This window comes from Fusarium solani, assembly GCF_023522795.1.
Source record: "Fusarium solani strain SB1 chromosome Unknown bctg00000012, whole genome shotgun sequence".
NCBI classification, from domain to species: domain Eukaryota; kingdom Fungi; phylum Ascomycota; class Sordariomycetes; order Hypocreales; family Nectriaceae; genus Fusarium; species Fusarium solani.
This window is the reverse complement of record NW_027072146.1, coordinates 448,921-468,898: the sequence shown is the minus strand read 5'-3', so window position 1 is coordinate 468,898 and position 19,978 is coordinate 448,921. Positions and strand designations below refer to the sequence as shown.

At 53.2% G+C, this 19,978-nt stretch overlaps 6 protein-coding genes across 6 annotated transcripts; 4 read left to right on the top strand and 2 right to left on the bottom strand.

Annotated features, from left to right (window-relative positions):
• Positions 1-484: 484 nt before the first annotated feature.
• On the top strand, positions 485-3,660 carry MRS44_016152 (uncharacterized protein; the record flags this gene model as incomplete). Its single annotated transcript, XM_065617909.1, has 3 exons — positions 485-705; positions 790-3,192; positions 3,246-3,660. The coding sequence occupies 3 exons, from the start codon at positions 485-487 to the stop codon at positions 3,658-3,660; spliced, it is 3,039 nt and encodes a 1,012-aa protein (XP_065473981.1).
• A 1,334-nt stretch (positions 3,661-4,994) lies between these two features.
• On the top strand, positions 4,995-7,238 carry MRS44_016151 (uncharacterized protein; the record flags this gene model as incomplete). Its single annotated transcript, XM_046280366.2, has 5 exons — positions 4,995-5,332; positions 5,387-5,957; positions 6,020-6,145; positions 6,195-7,039; positions 7,106-7,238. 5 exons carry the CDS (start codon positions 4,995-4,997, stop codon positions 7,236-7,238), a joined length of 2,013 nt encoding a protein of 670 aa, XP_046125205.2.
• Positions 7,239-9,073: 1,835 nt separating this feature from the next.
• Positions 9,074-10,867, top strand: MRS44_016150 (uncharacterized protein; the record flags this gene model as incomplete). Its single annotated transcript, XM_046272389.2, has 5 exons — positions 9,074-9,312; positions 9,365-9,441; positions 9,500-9,775; positions 9,825-9,993; positions 10,060-10,867. The coding sequence occupies 5 exons, from the start codon at positions 9,074-9,076 to the stop codon at positions 10,865-10,867; spliced, it is 1,569 nt and encodes a 522-aa protein (XP_046125206.2).
• A 1,057-nt stretch (positions 10,868-11,924) lies between these two features.
• MRS44_016149 (uncharacterized protein) lies at positions 11,925-12,938 on the bottom strand (the record flags this gene model as incomplete). Its single annotated transcript, XM_046271716.2, has 1 exon — positions 11,925-12,938. One exon carries the CDS (start codon positions 12,936-12,938, stop codon positions 11,925-11,927), a length of 1,014 nt encoding a protein of 337 aa, XP_046125207.2.
• Positions 12,939-13,611: 673 nt separating this feature from the next.
• MRS44_016148 (uncharacterized protein) lies at positions 13,612-16,258 on the top strand (the record flags this gene model as incomplete). Its single annotated transcript, XM_046279083.2, has 5 exons — positions 13,612-13,913; positions 13,967-14,238; positions 14,290-14,660; positions 14,709-15,454; positions 15,511-16,258. 5 exons carry the CDS (start codon positions 13,612-13,614, stop codon positions 16,256-16,258), a joined length of 2,439 nt encoding a protein of 812 aa, XP_046125208.2.
• A 693-nt stretch (positions 16,259-16,951) lies between these two features.
• Positions 16,952-19,258, bottom strand: MRS44_016147 (uncharacterized protein; the record flags this gene model as incomplete). The annotated part of the gene is made up of 5 exons (XM_046277808.2): positions 16,952-18,075; positions 18,128-18,747; positions 18,803-18,964; positions 19,015-19,109; positions 19,169-19,258. 5 exons carry the CDS (start codon positions 19,256-19,258, stop codon positions 16,952-16,954), a joined length of 2,091 nt encoding a protein of 696 aa, XP_046125209.2.
• Positions 19,259-19,978: the final 720 nt, after the last annotated feature.

Below are 19,978 nucleotides of genomic sequence, written 5' to 3'. Positions count from 1 at the left end.
CGTCCAAGTCCGTCTGGCAAGAGAGGGGAAGATGCACTATCTCTGGTTCTGACCTTTGTGAGTTAACAACACGACCAATCGAGACCCTGAATCCCCTCTCTCGTCGCGATAATCAGGGTCGTGGCTTGACCAGCAAGGTACTGCGTGGGCGACATCCCGCGCCAAGAAACCATCAAGGGATTCAGCTCGGTCTTCTGACCAGGAACAATATCGCGATGACTGTGTGATGTTGGTGATGGAGTTTTTGTTTCTCCAAACATGAGCACCATCAGTCCGTTGTGAACACGAACAGCTTGGAAATATAAGTTGCTCTACTTCCCGCTCATTCTACGATTTCCTCCCCTTCCTCAGCAGCCTCTACTTGTCAACTTAACGAGGTCTTTCTCTCCAACCTGCACCAGGAAAACGCACGCACGGCGCTTTCACTGGGCCAGCAAGGTTCCCTCTGTTGCAACAACTCGCGTGCAAAAGCATGCATGTCAAGATGCATCTAGTCAAGTTCTTCCTGGCTACTTGCCTTTCTCAGGCATGGAATGCTTCCGCACGACCACGCCCCCAGGCCGAAGAGGCATGCACCCCTCACGATGATCATTGGCATTGTCCTCCTGGTGTACAGCCGCCCACCACACCTCCTGGGCAAGCTGATCCTACAACTACTGCGCAACCACAGCCGACTATCACCGCTGCCCCAACAACAACTTGCTTGTAAGTACTGCGTTGGCTTGGAGTACTTTTTGTGCTTCCAATGGCCCTGCTATGATGCCAGTATCAGATACTGACCCAGATCAGCCCTACCACCACCCCAGTTCCTCAATTGGTAACTCTCAAGACGAACCTGGAGGACTCCAGAACCTTCCTTCGGTACATGAACCCAAAGTACTCAACCTCGGGTGCCGTCTTCTCAGGTTACTCTGTTCTCTGGTATTCCTCAGAGGGAACGTACACTCGAAGCACCGGTGTCATAACCGTGACCAACACCTTGTTCTACGATTCCAACGCCTTGTCGTCCGAGGGATACGATATCACCACCAAGGCATCCACACGGACGACCTGCGTCACTCGAACCACCGATGGCCCATCAGCAACCTGTTCCCCACATGGAGATCACTGGCATTGTCCCCCAGGAGTTGAAGAGCCAACTACACCTCCTCAGCAGGAGCCTACAGGAACCTGCTCCCCACACGGTGACCACTGGCACTGCCCCCCTGGGGTCGAAGAGCCTACGACGCCTCCCGCTCAAGAACCTACCGGAACTTGCTCTCCTCACGGTGATCACTGGCATTGTCCTCCTGGAGTTGAACAACCAACAACACCTCCCCCGCAGGAGACTACAACTACCCCAAAGGAGCCTACGGGAACCTGTTCTCCACATGGCGACCACTGGCACTGCCCTCCAGGAGTTGAAGAGCCAACTACGCCTCCCTCACAGGGAACTACAACTACGCCAAAAGAGCCCACGGGAACCTGCTCTCCTCATGGTGACCACTGGCATTGTCCCCCGGGTGTGGAGGAGCCCACCACACCTCCCCCGATCATCACGTCCAAGTCAACTGTGACCACAGGCAAGGATGAACCTACAGGAACTTGTTCCCCCCACGGAGATCACTGGCATTGCCCCCCTGGGGTTGAGGAGCCTACGGCTCCTCCTTCCATCATCACTTCCAAGTCAACTGTGACTACGGGTAAGGATGAGCCCACAGGAACCTGCTCTCCTCACGGCGACCACTGGCACTGTCCTCCTGGCGTTGAAGAGCCTACGGCTCCTCCTCCCGTCATTACATCCAAGACAACCAAGACCACAGGCAAGGACCAGCCCACTGGTACATGTTCCCCTCATGGTGACCATTGGCACTGCCCTCCTGGTGTCGAAGAACCTACAACACCCCCACCTGTCATCACATCTAAGTCGACTGCCACGACGGGCAAGGATAAGCCAACAGGAACTTGCTCCCCCCATGGCGACCATTGGCATTGTCCTCCGGGTGTAGAGGAACCCACAACACCGCCCCCTCAGGAGTCTAGCACAAAGCCTTCTCCTACGGGTGGTAACAACGGGTGCACTCCCCACGGTGACCACTGGCATTGTCCTCCCGGTGTGGAGGAGCCTACCAACCCACCCGCCAAACCCACCAGCGGTACGAACCCGTCCCCTACAGGCAGCACCGAGTGTACAGCTCATGACGACCACTGGCACTGCCCACCAGGTGTTGAAGAGCCCCCCTTCCCTCCTAGTCAAGGCTCCGACAATGGAGATGGTGATGATGATGGGCACAATGGCGGCCAAGACCCAGGAGAGTGCGTTGCTCACGGAGACCACTGGCACTGCCCCGATGGAGTCGAGGAGCCTCCTTTCCCTCCCGGCCAAGGTTCTGACAACGGAAACGGTAGCGATGATGGTGGACACGACGGTGGCGAAGATTCTGGGGAGTGTGTCGCTCATGGTGATCATTGGCACTGTCCTGATGGAGTCGAGGAGCCCCCCTTCCCTCCTGGTCAAGGCTCTGGTAACGGAGATGGTGGTGACGGCGGACACGACGGAGGCCAAGACTCGGGAGAGTGCGTTGCTCACGGAGACCACTGGCACTGCCCCGAAGGCGTTGAGGAGCCTCCTTACCCCCCAGGACAAGAGCCTGGTGGTGATGGTGATAACTCAAGCGGTCACTCTGGCAGCGGTGATGGTGCCGCCGGTGAGTGTGTTGCTCATGGTGACCACTGGCATTGTCCCGAGGGAGTCGAAGAGCCCCCTTACGCTCCGGGAGAAGAACCAGGCAACCAGTCCGGCTCTGGCGATAACCACGCTGGTGGCGATGCCGAGGGTACTGAGTGTGTGGCTCATGGCGATCACTGGCACTGCCCCGAAGGAGTTGAAGAACCACCCTACGCTCCAGGGGAAGAGCCTGGTAAGGAGGCCGACTCTGGTGATGGCTCCGGCGATGGCTCTTCTACTGAGTGCGTCGCCCACGGCGACCACTGGCATTGTCCTGAAGGGGTTGAGGAGCCCCCTTATGCCCCAGGAGAAGAACCAGGTAATGAATCCGGCGGCGATGGTGGCCATAGTGGTGATGCTGGAGCCACAGAATGTACTGCACATGGAGATCACTGGCACTGCCCTGAAGGAGTTGAAGAACCTTCTTACGCCCCCGGAGAAGAGCCAGGTCATGAGCCCGGCTCTGGCGATGGTGCTTCTACTGAGTGTGTAGCTCACGGCGACCACTGGCATTGCCCGGAGGGAGTTGAAGAACCAGCTTCCCCCCGGGAGAAGAGTCAAGCAGCCAATCTACCTCTGGTGGTGAGCACACAGGCGATGGTGCTTCTACGGAGTGTGTCGCACATGGCGACCACTGGCATTGCCCTGAGGGAGTCGAAGAGCCTGCTTACCCTCCAGGACAAGAGCAGTCTGGCTCTGGTGATGAGGCTGAAGCCACCGAGTGTGTCGCGCACGGTGATCACTGGCACTGCCCCGAGGGAGTCGAGGAGCCCTCGTACCCCCCTGGAAGCGAGTCACAGGCTGCCGTCCCAAGCCCAACTACGCTGGTCACCGTACCGGAGCCCACCGCGACTGAGGAGTCGCCTGTTGTTGTAACGGGCGCAGCCAGCCGATTCGTTTCTCCAGCTCTTTCGGCGTGGGTTGCTATCTTGGTTGCCGCAAACCTGCTCTGAACAGTGGACTAAGCGATGGCTTGTATCCGAGAAGCAGCAATTGTCCATACGTAAGAGTTGTGATGTAAATGGCAAGGATGATGGATCCAACCAGGGTTGAGGGATTCGCATGATATAACTTACAATTCTTGACATTCCTTGGTAATTTAATATAATCCAGCCGCTCATAAGAGTGTCAATTCTATACTTGGTATCATGTTATGTGACAGATTGCCTTCATCCTCAGATTGTGACTCAAAGGTCAAATAAGATCGTTTATCTGGCCAGGGTCCCATGATGGTTAACCCGCTACAACAAGCCCATATGAAGCACGAACCTATCAACAATGAAACGGAAGAAGCCTCACCTAAGTACGTATTCATAAATAACCTTAATTCGCAGTTCATCTGTTCCTATCCTCCCGTCGCGTTGTGATCTAGGGTAGCCATGTTCTCTTCCCTGTTGTGCTGGTGGTCCAAGCGGATCCGAGTCCACAATCATGGCCAGCGTCGCGATGGATGGGAACATGAGGTTATCAGTCGGAGTCTCTAAGAGGGCCTGAACCTAGATAACGCCGGAGACGCTGCTGTCGAAGCTGTTGCTGACGTTGTGGCTGCCATGTACTCCGTAGAGAGTGATCATGATAGCGACTTGTTGAGGGCCCGCCTATGAAAACGAGCCGAGCAGAACCTGGCCGGCGATGATGCCATAACCCTTGCCACCGCGATAACGGATGAGAAAGCTTAACATGACCGCTGCCCGAATCCTGCGGTTGTAAGGGTTAATTGACCACGAGTCGATGTACCGAATGCCGGGGAAGAAGATAGTGACACGATAGGCGAGCGTGAGATCTCGCGTGGTTTTCTCGACTCCGCGGAGGCCGGGGCCAGAGTCTGAACCTGCATGAGATCTCTTTACGAGTCGTGAGAGTCTGGAGCAATCGAATCATGATAAGCTGACATGAATCTCATGAATCTACCACATTCAGCAACGCAATCTATCACGCCAGGATCAAGGGTACGTGCAGCACTCCACAAGCTTAACGATAGGGGTAAGTCCGAGTCTAGCTGCTTTTGGGCAAAGACATGTTGCTGAGTCGTGACAGAACAGTCCGAAAGTCCGAAGGTCCGTCAACGCGGACATCTGAAAGTCCGACACATTTTCAGAGGAACTTGTCAGTAAGTGGAGAAGACTTCGTAGTACAGTGGTGAAGCTCAGGAATCGGTATCAGGGAATCATCGGAATAGGATTCCGCATAAGAAGGTACTTATTCTCCCATCACGCCACAACAATACAACTCAATCAACAATCCAATCGACCGTGCATCATCACAATCCATTGTCCATTCGCCCACAATGGCTCGCATCCCACATCCCCTGTCTCAATTGAGTCTCGAGGAGACGGCCTTGGCACGAGATGTGATTCGCCAGGCTCACCCGGACACGCTCCTCAACTTCCGCGTCATTTTCCTCCTCGAGCCTCCCAAGGCCGAGGTTGAAGCTTACCTGGAGCTCGAGCATTCTGGAAAGCTCACTGCATCTTCGCAGCGACCGGCGCGATTGGCCCAGGCTTGGTACGATGTGATTGGAAACTCGCGTGTGCCTCAATACCACGAGACGGTTGTCGATCTTAGGGCAGCCAACATCACTGAGAAGAAGGTCATCGACGCCAAGAGCCAAGCTAGTCTCTCAGTGTCAGTCTAGCTATTACCCCTTCTTTTACTATTTTCTTGCTGACTCTGTTTCAGGTGGGAGTTTGACCAATTGGTCAAGTGCGTCACAGAGAACGCAGAAGTCCAAGCAAAGGTCGCCGACTTGAAGCTCCCAGCTGGATTCGAACTCGTCATCGAGCCTTGGCCATTTGGTGCTCCCGATCCCAGAGATGGAGACGACCGGCTATTCCAAGCACTGATGTTCGCTCAAAGAAGTGGAAACCCCGACTCCAACTTTTATGCCTACCCATTGCCCATCATCCCTGTGGTCAACATCCACAACCTCGAGGTTGTTCGCATTGAGACCCCTGCTACAGGTGGTGGAGGTGATTCTCTGACAGAACGATCGAACTATGCTGGTATCGTCGATCATTGCACAGACAGCGAATACGTGCCGGAACTTCTCCCCGGTGGCACGAGACAAGACTTGAAGCCTCTCACCGTGGTTCAGCCCTACGGACCTAGCTTCAAGATTGACGACGGAAATCTCATTCGATGGCAGAAGTGGCAATTCCGCGTTTCGTTCAACCCTCGTGAGGGTGCTGTTCTCCATGATCTGCGATATGACGGCCGAAGCGTTCTGTACCGTCTCAGCATCAGCGATATGGTAAGTCTAGAGAAGCGAGAATGTGGATGGTCTTGGATAATCCAGGCTAACTCAATCGATAGACTGTCCCCTACGCTGATCCGCGAAACCCTTACCACCGAAAGCAGGCCTTTGACTTTGGCGACGGAGGTCTCGGCAACGCTGTGAACAACTTGACTCTGGGCTGCGATTGCTTGGGTGTCATCAAGGTAAGTTGATTTCCCTAAACAGCGTTGAACCAAGACTTACGTGTTCTAGTACTTTGATGGTGTACTTGTTGATCACGAGGGTAAGCCCCAGGTCACTAAGAATGTCATCTGTCTTCATGAGCAAGATAATGGCATCAATTGGAAGCATACCAACTGGCGAACCGGTCGAGCTGTCGTTACTCGCCGCCGAGAACTGGTTATCCAGTTCATCATCACCCTTGCCAACTACGAATATATCTTCAACTTCAAGCTGGACCAAGCTGCTGGAATCATGGTGGAGGCCCGCGCAACCGGCATTGTTTCGGTCGTCAACATTGACGAGGGCAAAACTGCGCCTTGGGGCAATGTCGTTAACCCCGGAGCGTTGGCTCAGAACCATCAGCATGTGTTCTGTGTCAGAATCGACCCTGCCATCGACGGCAGCCGCAATACCGTCGTCCAGGAAGAGAGTCTACCAGTGGCGATGAACCCTTATTCCAACCCCCAGGGCAACCTCTACGAAGTCCGCCAGGTCCCTATCGCCAAGTCGGGAGGATACGATGTTGAGCCTTTGAACAACCGGGTCTTTAAGATTCAGAACACGAACAAGCTCAACCCTGTTTCGGGCAAGCCTATTGCCTACAAGGTCATCACACCCGCCACACAAAAGCTACTCGCAGACCCTCGAAGCACTCAAGCTCGACGTGCTTTGTTCGCCAAGCATCATCTCTGGGTTACCAAGCACAAGGACGACGAGCTGTATGCTGGTGGTCGGTATACTTTGCTGAGCAAGGATGAGATTGGTGGTGTTGCAGATGCTGCTGCGCGAGACGACGATGTGCTGAACGAGGATGTCGTCTTGTGGAGTTGCTTTGGCCTGACGCATAACCCCCGTGTCGAGGACTGGCCTGTCATGTGAGTCATTAACCCCCCGGAATACCCTCATTGAAGAACTTGTTTCTAACAAGTTTGTCATTCTAGGCCTGTTGAGATCTTGCAGGTCTCGCTTACTCCCGCCGACTTCTTTACTGCGAACCCTGCGCTTGATGTTCCCTCGAACAAGGATTTGGGCTCTAGGTATGCAGATGCTTGCTGCAAAGAGAACAAGTTGTAAAACTTTGTGTATTTGGTTTGAGAATGATTAGAGCGTTGTTGTTCAAGTCTTGTGTACGAAGAGAGCGTGTACTGTTGATGGAACCCATAGAGATTGTCGAGAACATCTCGCTTGTTGAAGTAGTGGCGAGGAGACATCGAATAGTCTTTCAAGAAAATTTTAAATACAGAATGAGCACAGCAGAACGAATATTGAATGTGCAAAACACAAAGTTCCCCATATGAATACGGCTCTTCATCCTTGGAGGCCCCTGTTAGCCATGCCATTACCCAGAGTCCGACTGGCTTTCTAACCACCCGATTCCGTTGTATTGTAAAAGTATTCATAGGCTAATTCTATACCACGACCTATCATGATGGTCTATACCACTCGCTATGACGCTCATACCTCGCCTCTCATGAAGAGCCGCTACTATGTCTTTCCTCATGCTCGACCCCAACGCCTAATTTTAAGTTGTTGTCGCCATTCACAGTGCTACCAAGAACACACGATTGGTTCCCAATGTACTCAGCGAAAATTCTTCCGACATTATGTGCCTCTGGCAACATTCTAGCGGTCTGACGAGGAAGAGGCTAGTCTATGATTCACTAGACATCAGCAACAGCAAACAGCGGATTGTTCATACTGCTCGGGTTGGAGATCAAAAGCCTATTGACTAATTCCATTCTACTCAACTGAAATCTCCTTGATCAATATCTTTGACCCCCGACGAACTAGCAAGCTATCAAGGACCGATTTGTAAGTCCGTCGCCACATGGTGACCCAGGAAAACTCAACTCAGTGGAGTTCACCGGTATCCCACATCCCACTACCTTTACTGACAAACCTCGAAAAGATAGTGAATACGAGGTCATTGGATAAATGCTATCTTTGCGGCATTTGATGAAGCTCAAACATGAGTGCAACGCAATATATCCACGTAGTCATGATAAGTATTACATTCAGTGTCACAAAATTTTCTTCGACGACTCAGCCGCCCACGCTTGGATGACCTCGCTGAACTCTAGACTACTTAATGCCGACCATTTAAACCACTTATGGTAAGACCATGAATCGGATCCGGGGTCAAAAACTCACTAGGGGACCCTTGCAAAGTCCGAATGTCCGTTGATAGCGAATTACCTGGGTCCGAACGTCCATCGTGGCCGCATGGGCCAAAACGCTCGGAATCAAACCCTTCAATTCCGAGCCCCCTGGGTAGAACATTGGAATATTGCCCGACCGTTGTATGATACTCTGCAGTGAAGGGTACGCTCGAGCCAATCATCTCGTTGCCAATTGCCGTTCCTCGCCTCCAGCCTTAGCCTTTAACGATCTGCGGGGAAGAGATCGAGTCATGCAGATTGAGGGACATATGACCAGCTTTCCCCAGATTTTGAGGATTCTCGGGCTCGTTTCCGAACCGCCCGCGATCTGGGGAGCGTCTCCAGGCTCTCGTGTCACTAAAAACGACCTCTAGGTCAACTATGCCCCCTGTAAGCTCTACCATAGAGGATGGCATGCAGTAGATCAGCACTGTTTTGCGCTTGGTGCGACGAGTGATTGATAAGGCGCTCGGAAACATAGGTCATGAATTCCTAGATAAGCGACTTTTGTGTGCGCGTGGGAATGTCTTATCAGCAATGCCACCCATGCACCAAACGGCATGGCCTAGCCGGCTATCTCTTGTCCCAGATAATGCCAGCCTCGATGTGGTAACACGCAATCTACCCCGCAATCTCAGGAGGCGAGGGTTCCGATTCCGACACGTTTGGCTACAGTACAAAACATAGCCTTGTCCATAGGTAGGCAGATAGTGATCTTTCATCATCAGGCTTCACGCCAATACCGCAATCATGGAGAAAGACGGTATCACCGCGACTCGGACCCGAACAAACTCGGTCTCGAAGCATCCTCAGGATGATGACGCTCTTCGCCTGGCCCAGATGGGCCACCAGCAGGAGCTCGAGAGATCATACTCCCTGTTTGCTCTTGGTGCTCTCTGCGTCTGCCTTATGGCAACCTGGGAAGCGTTGTCGACTGTCATTGCTACGGCCCTGATTAGTGGAGGAGCGCCCTGTCTGTTTTACAACCTGTAAGTTGCCTTGGAAAAACTCAGAGTAACCCCTTTAACGCGGTACACATAGGCTTCTATCCACGTTTTCCACCATCTGCATTGCCTGCTCCTTGGGAGAAATCGCCTCGATTTATCCCACTGCTGGTGGTGAGTTTGACCAGCCTTTCACTGACCTGGGCGAAACTCACATAACCCTCCTTTCTAGGCCAGTACCACTGGGTCGCAGCCCTCTCTCCGCTATCGATCCGATCCCCCTTGGCTTATATGACAGGATGGATCTCTATTGGAGGTCAAATCGTCTTGACTTCCTCTGCCGCCTTTGCAGCTGGCCTGCAGACCCAGTCTCTGATCATCGTAAACTCTGACTCTTATATCCCTCAGCGCTGGCAGGGTATGCTCTTTTACTGGGCTATCCTCACCTATGCGTTGGTCATGAACATCTGGGGCCATCGGCTACTCCCTACAACCAACACCATCTCGGGTTTGTGTGAACCTCTGACTTGGGGGTATGCGATGCTGACTCTTCCCAGGTATCCTTCATGTAGCAGGTTTCGTCTCGATTCTTATCGTCTTGGGCGTCATGGCCCCCAAGAACTCAGCCTCCTTTGTCTTTACCGAGTTCACAAACTCAAGTGGCTGGTCTAACGATGGAGTTTCTTGGCTCGTTGGACTCTTGAGTGCTGTGTATCCCTATCTTGGGTAAGTTTTGTCATAAAGCTCAAGTTTCAAACATTGAACCGTCTCTAACTACTCAACCTCAATCAGTTACGACGCAGCATGTCACTTGGCAGAGGAAATGCCTAATGCGAGCCGAAACGTCCCCCTTGCTATGGTCGGCAGTGTCTCCGTCAACGGACTTATGGGTCTCATCTACGCCATCGTCCTACTCTTTTCGACCGGTCCTCTCGAGTCGCTCCTACAAACACCCACAGGCTTCCCATTCATGCAAATCTTCCTCGACGTAACCAAGAGCCGAGCCGGAGCCACTGTCATGTCTGTTGTCATTATATCAATCGCCATCGCAGCCTCGGTTGCAGGTGTCACATCCACCTCCCGAACGCTGTGGGCTTTTGCTCGTGACAGGTCTACTCCTTTCGACAGGCACCTCAGCAAAGTCAACAAGAGTCTTCAAATCCCCGTTCACGCTGTTGTACTAGTCACCGTGCTTCAGATGTTGCTTGGTTTCATCTACCTTGGCAATACCACAGCTTTCAACGCCATCCTATCTATGGCTATCATCGGCATGTACTCAAGCTATGCTCTCCCTATCATCCAGATGTTGTGGGCTAGAGGCCGTATCATCGGTTCCAATGATTACGGCCCTTTCAAACTGGGCCCTATCCTTGGTCCTGTGGCAAACGTCATCAGCCTGATCTGGATTACTGTTGTCATCATCTTCAGTGTTTTCCCTAGTTCGATGCCAGTCATTCCCCAAAGCATGAATTATTCCATCGTTGTTATGACCGGCTGGGCCCTGTTTGGTATTGTATACTATATCTTCTACGGGCGGTTCAAGTTTGAGGTAGCGGCTATTACCGATGTTCTTGATGGAGTTCCAGGTTCAAGGCCTTGATTCAAGAATTCTGGTTATCGATGACTCTATTCGAGAATGATATCAGCATGGCAGTTCTGCATTTCTCGGTTCCACAGTTTCAGTGGTGTCTCTTTGTTACAAGTGACACGTCTTTGAGAGTTTCTTAGTTGACACTTGGTCATTCTTGTACGGAAAGTGCCTCTTAACTTCGTTTTGTGTAGTATTAAATACAACCCAATTTGCCTTCCGGAGTAACCATTTCGTCGACTGAAGAACGATGTACCTTGCTATACTATTGGCAGAGTCTTCATGAATTCAACCAAAGAGCCAGGTTAGGTTAAGAACTTACTAGAGTAGATCTTCGAGGGTATATCGGTTATTCGTTATTTGCTGAAAGTCTTCCAGGTTCTCAGATAGTCAGCGGTGCAATAAAGACAGATACATAATCTGGTCCTATGGATAAAGCTGAGTGAACTTCTTGGTGTTCTCTCAGCTTATTTAGCAGTATGGTACGAACAGATAAGAGTCTAATCACAGCCAATGACTCAAGCATCTGTTAGTAACGTAACGCGGGGCTATACCCTGTTGTCCCCATCTGGACTGCTCAAAATATGCTCATCCATCGATTCCTAAAGCACCATGCGGTATAGAAGCCAACAGGATACACCAAGCCAGGTCTTCTATTTGTCTCCGAACAAGTGTCCGATCAAGACAAAACTTTCCGAAAGATCCATCTCATCTGGTGACCATTACTTGAGAGAATTTGCGACGCCTGATCTCATTCCAGTCATCAGCCAATCCTTCCGTCAAATAGGATCAACGTTGACGCGGCCATCAGCGACGCTCAAGTAAGTTCTCTGACGACGGTTACAAGTATTGATCGTCTGATCAAACAAGAACTCGGGCCTTCCAGAGCATTCATTCAGTCATGTAATTGTCAATTTCGCCATGCATATCATTCCTGACCCGGCAGCAGTCCTAAGTGGCAAGCCTCCATCTCCTACTCCCTAGACGCTCTGATCTCTAACCATTATTATAAAAGATGTGATCCGCATCCTTAGACCTGGTGGTGTTTCTGCATTTAGTGTCCCGCATGCTAATAACGGTCACGACTACTCTTAATATCCTTAATAAAGTCATAAATACATTGACCAATCTCGTCTGGCTTCTCCATCGGCGACCAGTGGGCACAGTCGATCACAACCTCTTTCAGGTAAGGCACCAGACCAGATTCCTTCGCCGGTATCATCATGTCCGGAACGCACACGGCATCCTGCGAACAGATGGCAAACAACAGTGGGACGCCGATTCTTAGTTTCTCTTTCGGAATTGTGGAATCAGAAGCCGCTTGTACGTTTGTCATGGTGGCCTTGTACATTTGCAGCGATGAGGCGAATCCGTCCTTCTTGAACTGCTGCAGGAAATTGTTTTTCCATCTCGCCTGCGCGGCATATGGCTTCAGCGGCACCTCCTCGTCACCCGTTAAGAACTCGCGCATGGCATTTGGAACGCAAAACAACTTCTTCATCCAGTCTCTGACGTCCCCATGCAGTACCTGCCACATCCTCTCCAGGTTGTCGTCTATGATCTCGGCACTGTCCGGCGCAGTCAGGAACTCCCAGTACGAGAACTGCGGGTACCCCAGCTGCTTCTCAGTGGCTGCGTTAACCATGTCGAGATCGAACGGCTGTTCTGAAGGGATCATGTAACCAGTATTGAGGAGAACCACGCCGCTGAACAGTGTGGGATGGTAAAGATAAGTGCGCTGAGCCAGTACACTGCCCCAGTCGTGGCCGATGATGATAGAGCAGTGGGCCCCCTCCTTCTTGAGAATCTCCGCAAGGTCATTGGCCTGATCTTTGTACGCGTACAGTCGTGTGTCGTCCGGCTTGTCCGTGCCGGCGTAGCCCAAGCAGTCGGGGATAATCATCTTATTTGGGAGGCCACAGAGATGGGCAACCACGCCCGACCAGAGATGAGCTGAGTCAGGAAAGCCGTGAATGAAGAACAAAGCAGGAGTCTGAGTCGTAACTGTGCCGTGTGTTGATACATAGTATGTATACTTCAGTGACCGCTGCGTAACGAGCGTCTTTGTCTGGAACCCTTCCATTGGAGGAGATGTGATATCGGTTGTGGCGTCGAGGAGTCGCCACGACGCACCTTTATGAAACCGTCTCAATCTTTTCTTTATCGAGGAAAAATGCGACGGCGTATTTTGTTTCTGGAGATGGGACCCAACGCTTCGCCTAGGGTGGTAATAGTGTTTTGTTTATACTCTGCGTATCTGACCTTTATCTCGGGGCTAGGTCAGTCACGGCCTTGGATTCCCACTGTCGGATAAACCAACCTCTCCAGTTCACGGTCCGACATGTCTGATCACATTAGGTGTGGTCAGCGGTTGCTATACGGTGAGTGGACGTGATGCAAGGCCGTCTTTCGTCCCTTCGGAAACAATCATCATGGCGCATATTCATCCGGGCCGGTTCTCCGAAGGTGTCCTCGGATTTGCAACTGTGCATTTTCCCGGCGCACGAAACGGCCAGACCCTTGCAGCTCTGATCGGATGCTGGGAAGGATACCAGCTACCGCCTGTATGGATGAGCGTGTCCTGTATACCCTCGCGGCGGCAACCGAACCGACCTCCGCGGTGCATGGTTCCCCAGATTCACGACTAAATGTCAGGCTACGGGGTAGGGAGCATCCGACAGGGCTTTTATTAATGACCTTGCTTTCCCGTTCTATTCGATGGTGTACATCTCTTCGGTCACAATCATCATCTACCAATGGCATCCAAAAGTGAATTCAAAGTCATCATCGCCGGTGGCAGCATCACCGGCCTTACCATGGCCAACATGCTGCAGCTTTACGGCATTGACTTTGTCGTGCTCGAAGCTTGGTCAGACATTGCACCCCAGGTGGGTGCAAGCATCGGCCTATTACCACACGGAAACAGAATCCTGGACCAGCTAGGAATTTTTGACAAGATCTTAGACCTCTGCCCTCCTTTGGATTCATTCCACTTTAGGGACCAGACGGGAAAGGTCATCTGCGAGTTCCGAGGCATGAATCACTCTATGCACGAAAGGTATGTTGACCCGTGACTCCGGGAGGAGGGCACAAGTCCTAATGCTGTCCCAGGCATGGCTATCCCATCACGTTCCTTGATCGTCAGGTGGTGCTCCAGGTACTGTACGATAACATCAAGGACAAGACAAAGGTCCTTGTCAATAAGCGCGTTGACAAGGTTCACACAAGCGACGATGGAGTAGTTGTCAAGACGTCTGACGGCTCGTCTTTTGAAGGGCATATCCTCGTCGGGGCGGATGGAATTCACAGCACTGTGAGAGGAGAAATGTGGAGGATTGCCAACGAGATGTCACCTGGATGGATTCCATCCGACGAGCATACTTGTAAGTCTGGAAGCTGCCTCTGTTCTGCCTGCCAACGCTGATTTGCCCAAGCTGTCCCTTGCGATTACGGGTGCGTCTTTGGGATCTCTAACCCCTGCAACGGCATCGAGCCCGGCGCTTCCAACTCTGTTTTCAAGAAGCATGAATCCTACATCGTCAACGGAGGGCCCAAAGGTCGAGTCTACTGGTTCTACTTCTTCAAGCTACCGCAGCGAGCTTACGGCGACGACATCCCGACATACACCAAGGAAGACGAGGCCAGGGTGCTCAAGCGGGCGGAAAACGACGACATTACTCCCAGCCTGAAGTTCAAGGATGTCTTGGACAACAAGATCTCGTCGGTTCTGGTCCCCCTGCAAGAGTACGTCTTTAGACAGTGGCACTTCAAGCGCATAATCACCATCGGCGATGCCGCACACAAGGTACGGCACACAGCGCTCAGGCAGGCCACATGTGCTGACAGCTCCTAGTTCCATCCCATCGCGGGTCATGGCGGCAACGCATGCATCGAGTCCGCAGCCACGCTTGTAAATAACCTCCGCAAGGCGCTGGCAAAGTCTGGAGGTGCCAATCCTCCCTTGGAGCAGATTGAAAAGGGGTTTGCCACGACCCAGAAAATTCGTCAGGCGAGAACACGGAGGCTCAAGGAGCATTCCCACGAGCAACAGCGGACTGAGCTGCTTGATACACCCCTGCACGAGCTGATCGCCTTCTACCTGTTGCCCATGACCGACGTCGAGGATGTCACTTTCAATTTCTCTCGTAACATGCCTCTTGCCGAGAAGCTCGACGACCCCAAGCCGATGCCCGCCCAGAGACTCATACCTTACAAAGACGAGCTTCTTAGCGCCCCAGCACCCAGAGGCAAGGCGAAGTGGTGCTTTGTTTGTTTCTACTTGCTCATCGCGGGGCTCGTGCACCTTGGTATGTGGAGATGGTCGGCTAACTGGGGTCTCGGGGAGCATCTCGAGACGATCGTCAAGACCGGAACCTTCTCGGACGACCCAAGTTTCCCCCTCAAGCGCACATATTTCGGCATTAGGCCTGTCGAAGACTATCTCGTATTCTTGGCCGCAGTGTTCACGCCGGGTCTCAAGAATTGGGCCCCGGCGTTTGGGATGCTCCAAATGTACTTTCTGGGGATGCTCGCCCAGCCTATTGCGATATGGTCAGCTGAAGCATTCCGCAAGCGAAACGCATTGACGCCCGTATCACTGTAAGTCTCCCTTAAGAGCACTTCCCCGTTGGCCAGATTGTCTCACACGCCCCCAGCATCACCGTCTGGCTCCTTTTTGTGCAATGGGCCGGTGTCGGAATCTTCATGCCCATCTACTACGCTGTCTACACCTTCATATCGGAGCCTGAGACTTACTGGTGGCCCCTCAACCGTGAGGTCCCAGTTCAGTTCGCCGTATCACTCCCTTGGGCCGTCATAACCGGATACGTACTTCCCACTGTTCTCATGACCATTCCTTGGGGTGACGCGAACATGATTCAGAACTTCGAGGTTCTTTGGCAGGTCTCTCCTATGCTTGTCCCTCTGCTCTGCAACATGGCTGGGTTCTTGCACGCCAGAAGAAACAACATCTCTCGGGCGCCCAAGAAGGCCAACCAGGTATTCCCGGACCTTGCACATCTCAAAAGGCTCTACATTGTCACTGGTGTTCTCGGGCTTTCCCTGCACGTTTACTGCTTCGCCAAGATTATGCTCTCGGACGAACTCACTCTGTCATCGGTGTTCTGGCCCGACTTCTCCACCCAGCCAAAAGAACTAGCCCAAGGACTCAGTTCTCTCTTCCTGGCGGACTTCTGGGGTTTCCACATCGCCACGTACGTGTGGCTGTGCATGTCGGTGTGGGATCTGAGGCGGGTTGGCCGGACCACAGTAGATGTCGGGAAGGCGTCTGCCTTGATCGCCGCGGGCAGTCTCCTTGTTGGCCCTGGTGCCACCATGTCGGCGGTTTGGTACTGGAGAGAGGGTCTCATGGCAAAGACGTGCTTCTCAAGCGCCTCGAATTAACGGTAGGTGGGATAGTTTGGTTGCATATTCGACAATGGCAAGGCGCCTAGCTGCAGAATTATCATGGCCTAGCAAGCTTCTGCTCCAAGTGTATCTGTAGATCTGGGAAGATAGGGAGCACTAAGTTGTGTAAACAATTTGACTGATTCGTTCCGCCTCCCTACTAAGACGTTTCTGTGTTCCATCATGTGTGAGTAGACTAAAGGACATGGGGCGGACTCCAGGCCAAAGTTTCTGCACCAGTACAGTACCATCTGACTGCAAGCCGAATCAACTGACCTGGGGCCGCTGCAGGACTGCATCTCGGGTAAGTCTGGGCCTTTAGTGTGGCGCGTATGGACAGGCCAGGTCTCGTGCAGTTCAGATGGGTAAGAGGGGAACATTGGCGATTGAAGAGGGTGCTAATCTCAAGAGATGCTACGGTACGGCACGAAAGGCTTCGGAAGCCGCGTGCAGGCACACGATGTATAGGAGTATTGGGTTTTTTGGGATGCTGAAATTTGATGTCAAAAACTACGCCATTTGCTAGTGTTGCTGGTTTCTCGGCCTCTCCCTGGGCAATGAAACACAAGTGTGATATCCCCCCCCCGTTCGTTGCTCCCCTCCCTAGTGACTTCAACAAGCTTTGGTATTGAATAGCGGAACTCACGGGCCGTCCTACATTCTGGAAATCTGAAGGGCATCGTATCCGCCTCAGGGAATGACTGGCGCTGTATTGGAAAGGAAAAGCTCTTGTGTGGTGTGGTGGTGTAAAACAGAGTCGCCAAATCCACCGGAGAAGATGTCCAACGGCATATCCCAGTCGAGGTTTTCTAGGAAGCCGTCAAGGCCAGTTCCGGACGCTGAAAACCTGTCTTGGGCTTTTCCTAGCCTTGCACTGTCATCAACATACTGACGGGGAGCTACTAGATCGCGAGTTGAACCATCTATGTAGTCTTGATTTGCGTGAGGGAACATGTCACACAGCGGGCCGCTTCCGCAGATTTGCTTGATATAGTCGAGCATACGCCCTACGACCGGAAAGTGCGGGTACACCAGCTCCATGCTCTTCACCAGTTGGCGGAGCCAGCTGGTCTGGTGCTGCAGTCCGTCGATGCTGTCGGCTCTACTCAGATGCTCGGTCATGACAGTCGCCGCGACCACGGCATTGTCGAGCATTATGGAAGGTATTTTCTCCATGCCGAATGCTTCTCTATATGTCACAATCAGGCGAGCTGTGCGGAGTGCATACCGGTAGATATCGGAGCTGGAGCCATCGGATGGCGTCTGACGGCCTCTGCCACTTTCGCATTGAGAGTGCCGCCGCTTCCTAGGATTGTTTAGGGTGGCCAGTTCTCGGCGTACGAGTATCTGCACCTTGCAGTACTGCGTGTGCAAGCCGTATCCGGCCAGGTCCATGTCCATCAGACGATCCTCGTTGTAAGCAAGCTCGGGAGGTAGACTCTGGTACCATTCTTCCGTCTGTATGAAGAGCGCACGCAGCGAAGATGCCCTCTCCGAGTCGCTGACATGACGAGCGTTGAGAACTTCGGATATCTCAGCCATGGACATGCAGAGGCCAACCCACGCGTTCAGCCATGGCGAGTCTCCAACCCTACGTGCTCTGCAGCGCGAGGCAACAGCGTCCATAACCGACCTTGAGATGGAGCTTGGCCTGCCGAGATACAGCGTCCATACGCCTTCATAGACTATGCAGGCTGACAAGAGTGCGTAGAGGAGGTGACCTTCGTTACTCTGCTCATGAGCTTCGCTAGAGGTACCGTTGACGCCCACGTGCTCATGGAGACCAAGATCGGAGAGCATCCGACAAGCCATGCCTATCATGGTCAACGGAGGGATTGTGACAAGGAACTTTCGTGGCATACTCACCACAGAACATCCAACCGGCACGATCGTTGCCCTGGGTGACCTCGTACTCACTCAGGAGCAAGAAGCCTTGAAGCCCAGCCGGCGTTGGCTCACACATTGCTTTCAACGCCTCCTGCTTGGCCCGCTCAAGGTACTTTGGCCCCAAGGCACGCACAGACTTGGAGGTGCTCAGTCGAGTTCCGGCCGCGAGCATGGCATTCTCAAGAAACCCAGAGTGCCACCGAGAGCTGGCACCAGCTGCCTTATGAGCCGCAAAGGTTGTCCTGTCGACAATTTCAACCCACAGAGTCTGGTACTTGAAGAAGGACTGCAGGAGGTTGTCTCGCAGGTGGGGCGAATCTAGGTCAAGGTCAATGGCTACAGCGTTGGCGTCGGCGTCGGCATCCTGGGAGGCTGCGTATGGCTTCTCCTGGGGCGAGACAACGTGAGGGTGAGAGGTGGCCCCGTAGAAGCTCGGTGATCTGTCAGCGGCCTCGTGAGATGGCCTCTCGCTGAGTGGCACTGCGGGGGGCGGAGGCTGGGGTTGGTCTCGTCCGCACGCTTCGTCTGGAAAGACCACAGCGAGGCCTTGATCACCTCCGAGAAGCGCAGAATCGGCCTCGTCTGCTGACTGCGCGGCGCTTGGGAAAGGTCAGCAACGGGCCACCCGGAGAGCGGCGAACCAGGAGAACATACGTGGGCGTACAGGGCATCGGCACGGTCCGGTCAGACGGTGGAAAGGGAGCAGCTTCTTCTTGACCGGGCTCCGAGCTCAGCTGGCCGGCCGGCCTTTGATTGAGACTCTCCAAAGCCTCTATGCGCTGCTGCAGCTTGTTCACCAGCTTGTGACTAACGGATCTACCAAGGTGTGATCAGCTGGGATCGCAGCTCGAGGACCATAAACGAACCTTCTTCGGTCTGACAAAGGGTCCAGCAGGCACTGTTGCCCGGTCCGTCGACAAGGGCCACATCCATCTTTTGACGGCGCTGACTGCGCATCGCACTGGATAAGGGAAGCTTTGAGAATGCTGCATAACGGATTCAAGATGCGGGGCGCAATACCTTGACCTTGCGCAGGCGGCAGTTCTGACAGGCAACAGTGGCGCGCTGGAACCCTCCTGTCCTCGAAGTCGCCTTTGGTCGTTCCACCATTGACGTGACGTGCCTGGGAGGACAAGACTCGAGAGAAATGAAGCGTCAGGGTGATTCTGGAGTTCTACAGCAGAAGCAGACGTCAGATGTGGGTTTCATCGAGAGCACATTTGCAGCCCGTATGGCGAGGGCGGGGAACATGTCTGCGTCGGCGCGATTTGCATTCATGCCTTACTGCCAAGGCAGCAAGGCCAAGTTATCATAGGCTGCGCTGCCACCCCACCGCTCCCTTGTACGAGATCTGCCCGCTGTGGACGCCCTAGCTCAGGCCCAGTCACTTCCCCATGGGGAAGTGCAGTCTATGATCTCAGCGGGGAAGGGGGGAAGGGAAAGACTAGAAGAGCCTGGACGTGGACCGCACTTTGCCGGCCCCCAGCCAACTATCCTGGGGTATCGGATGTTGCGCTACGCCAGTTCCTGCACAGTAGTTAGTCGGCAGATCCACTCCGACACTCTTCGGCAAACGCCGAACACCTCAATGACCTCCTTGACGGACTAGACCCCGGACCCAGGGGCTGTGGTCTAAATCCGAGCCAAGCTCTACCCCAGGTCTGATCCGATGGAGCCGTCTGTCTGCCCCTGCGGCGCTGTAGCCGAGGCCTACTTCGCCTGTCCGTCCATCGTGCTGGGATTCTCAAGGTGTCGGCTGTCTCGGCCGGTGGTTTCCGGTGTCTAGAGCAGTGGGAAACACCATCGTCGGATATGCCAATGGTAGAGCAA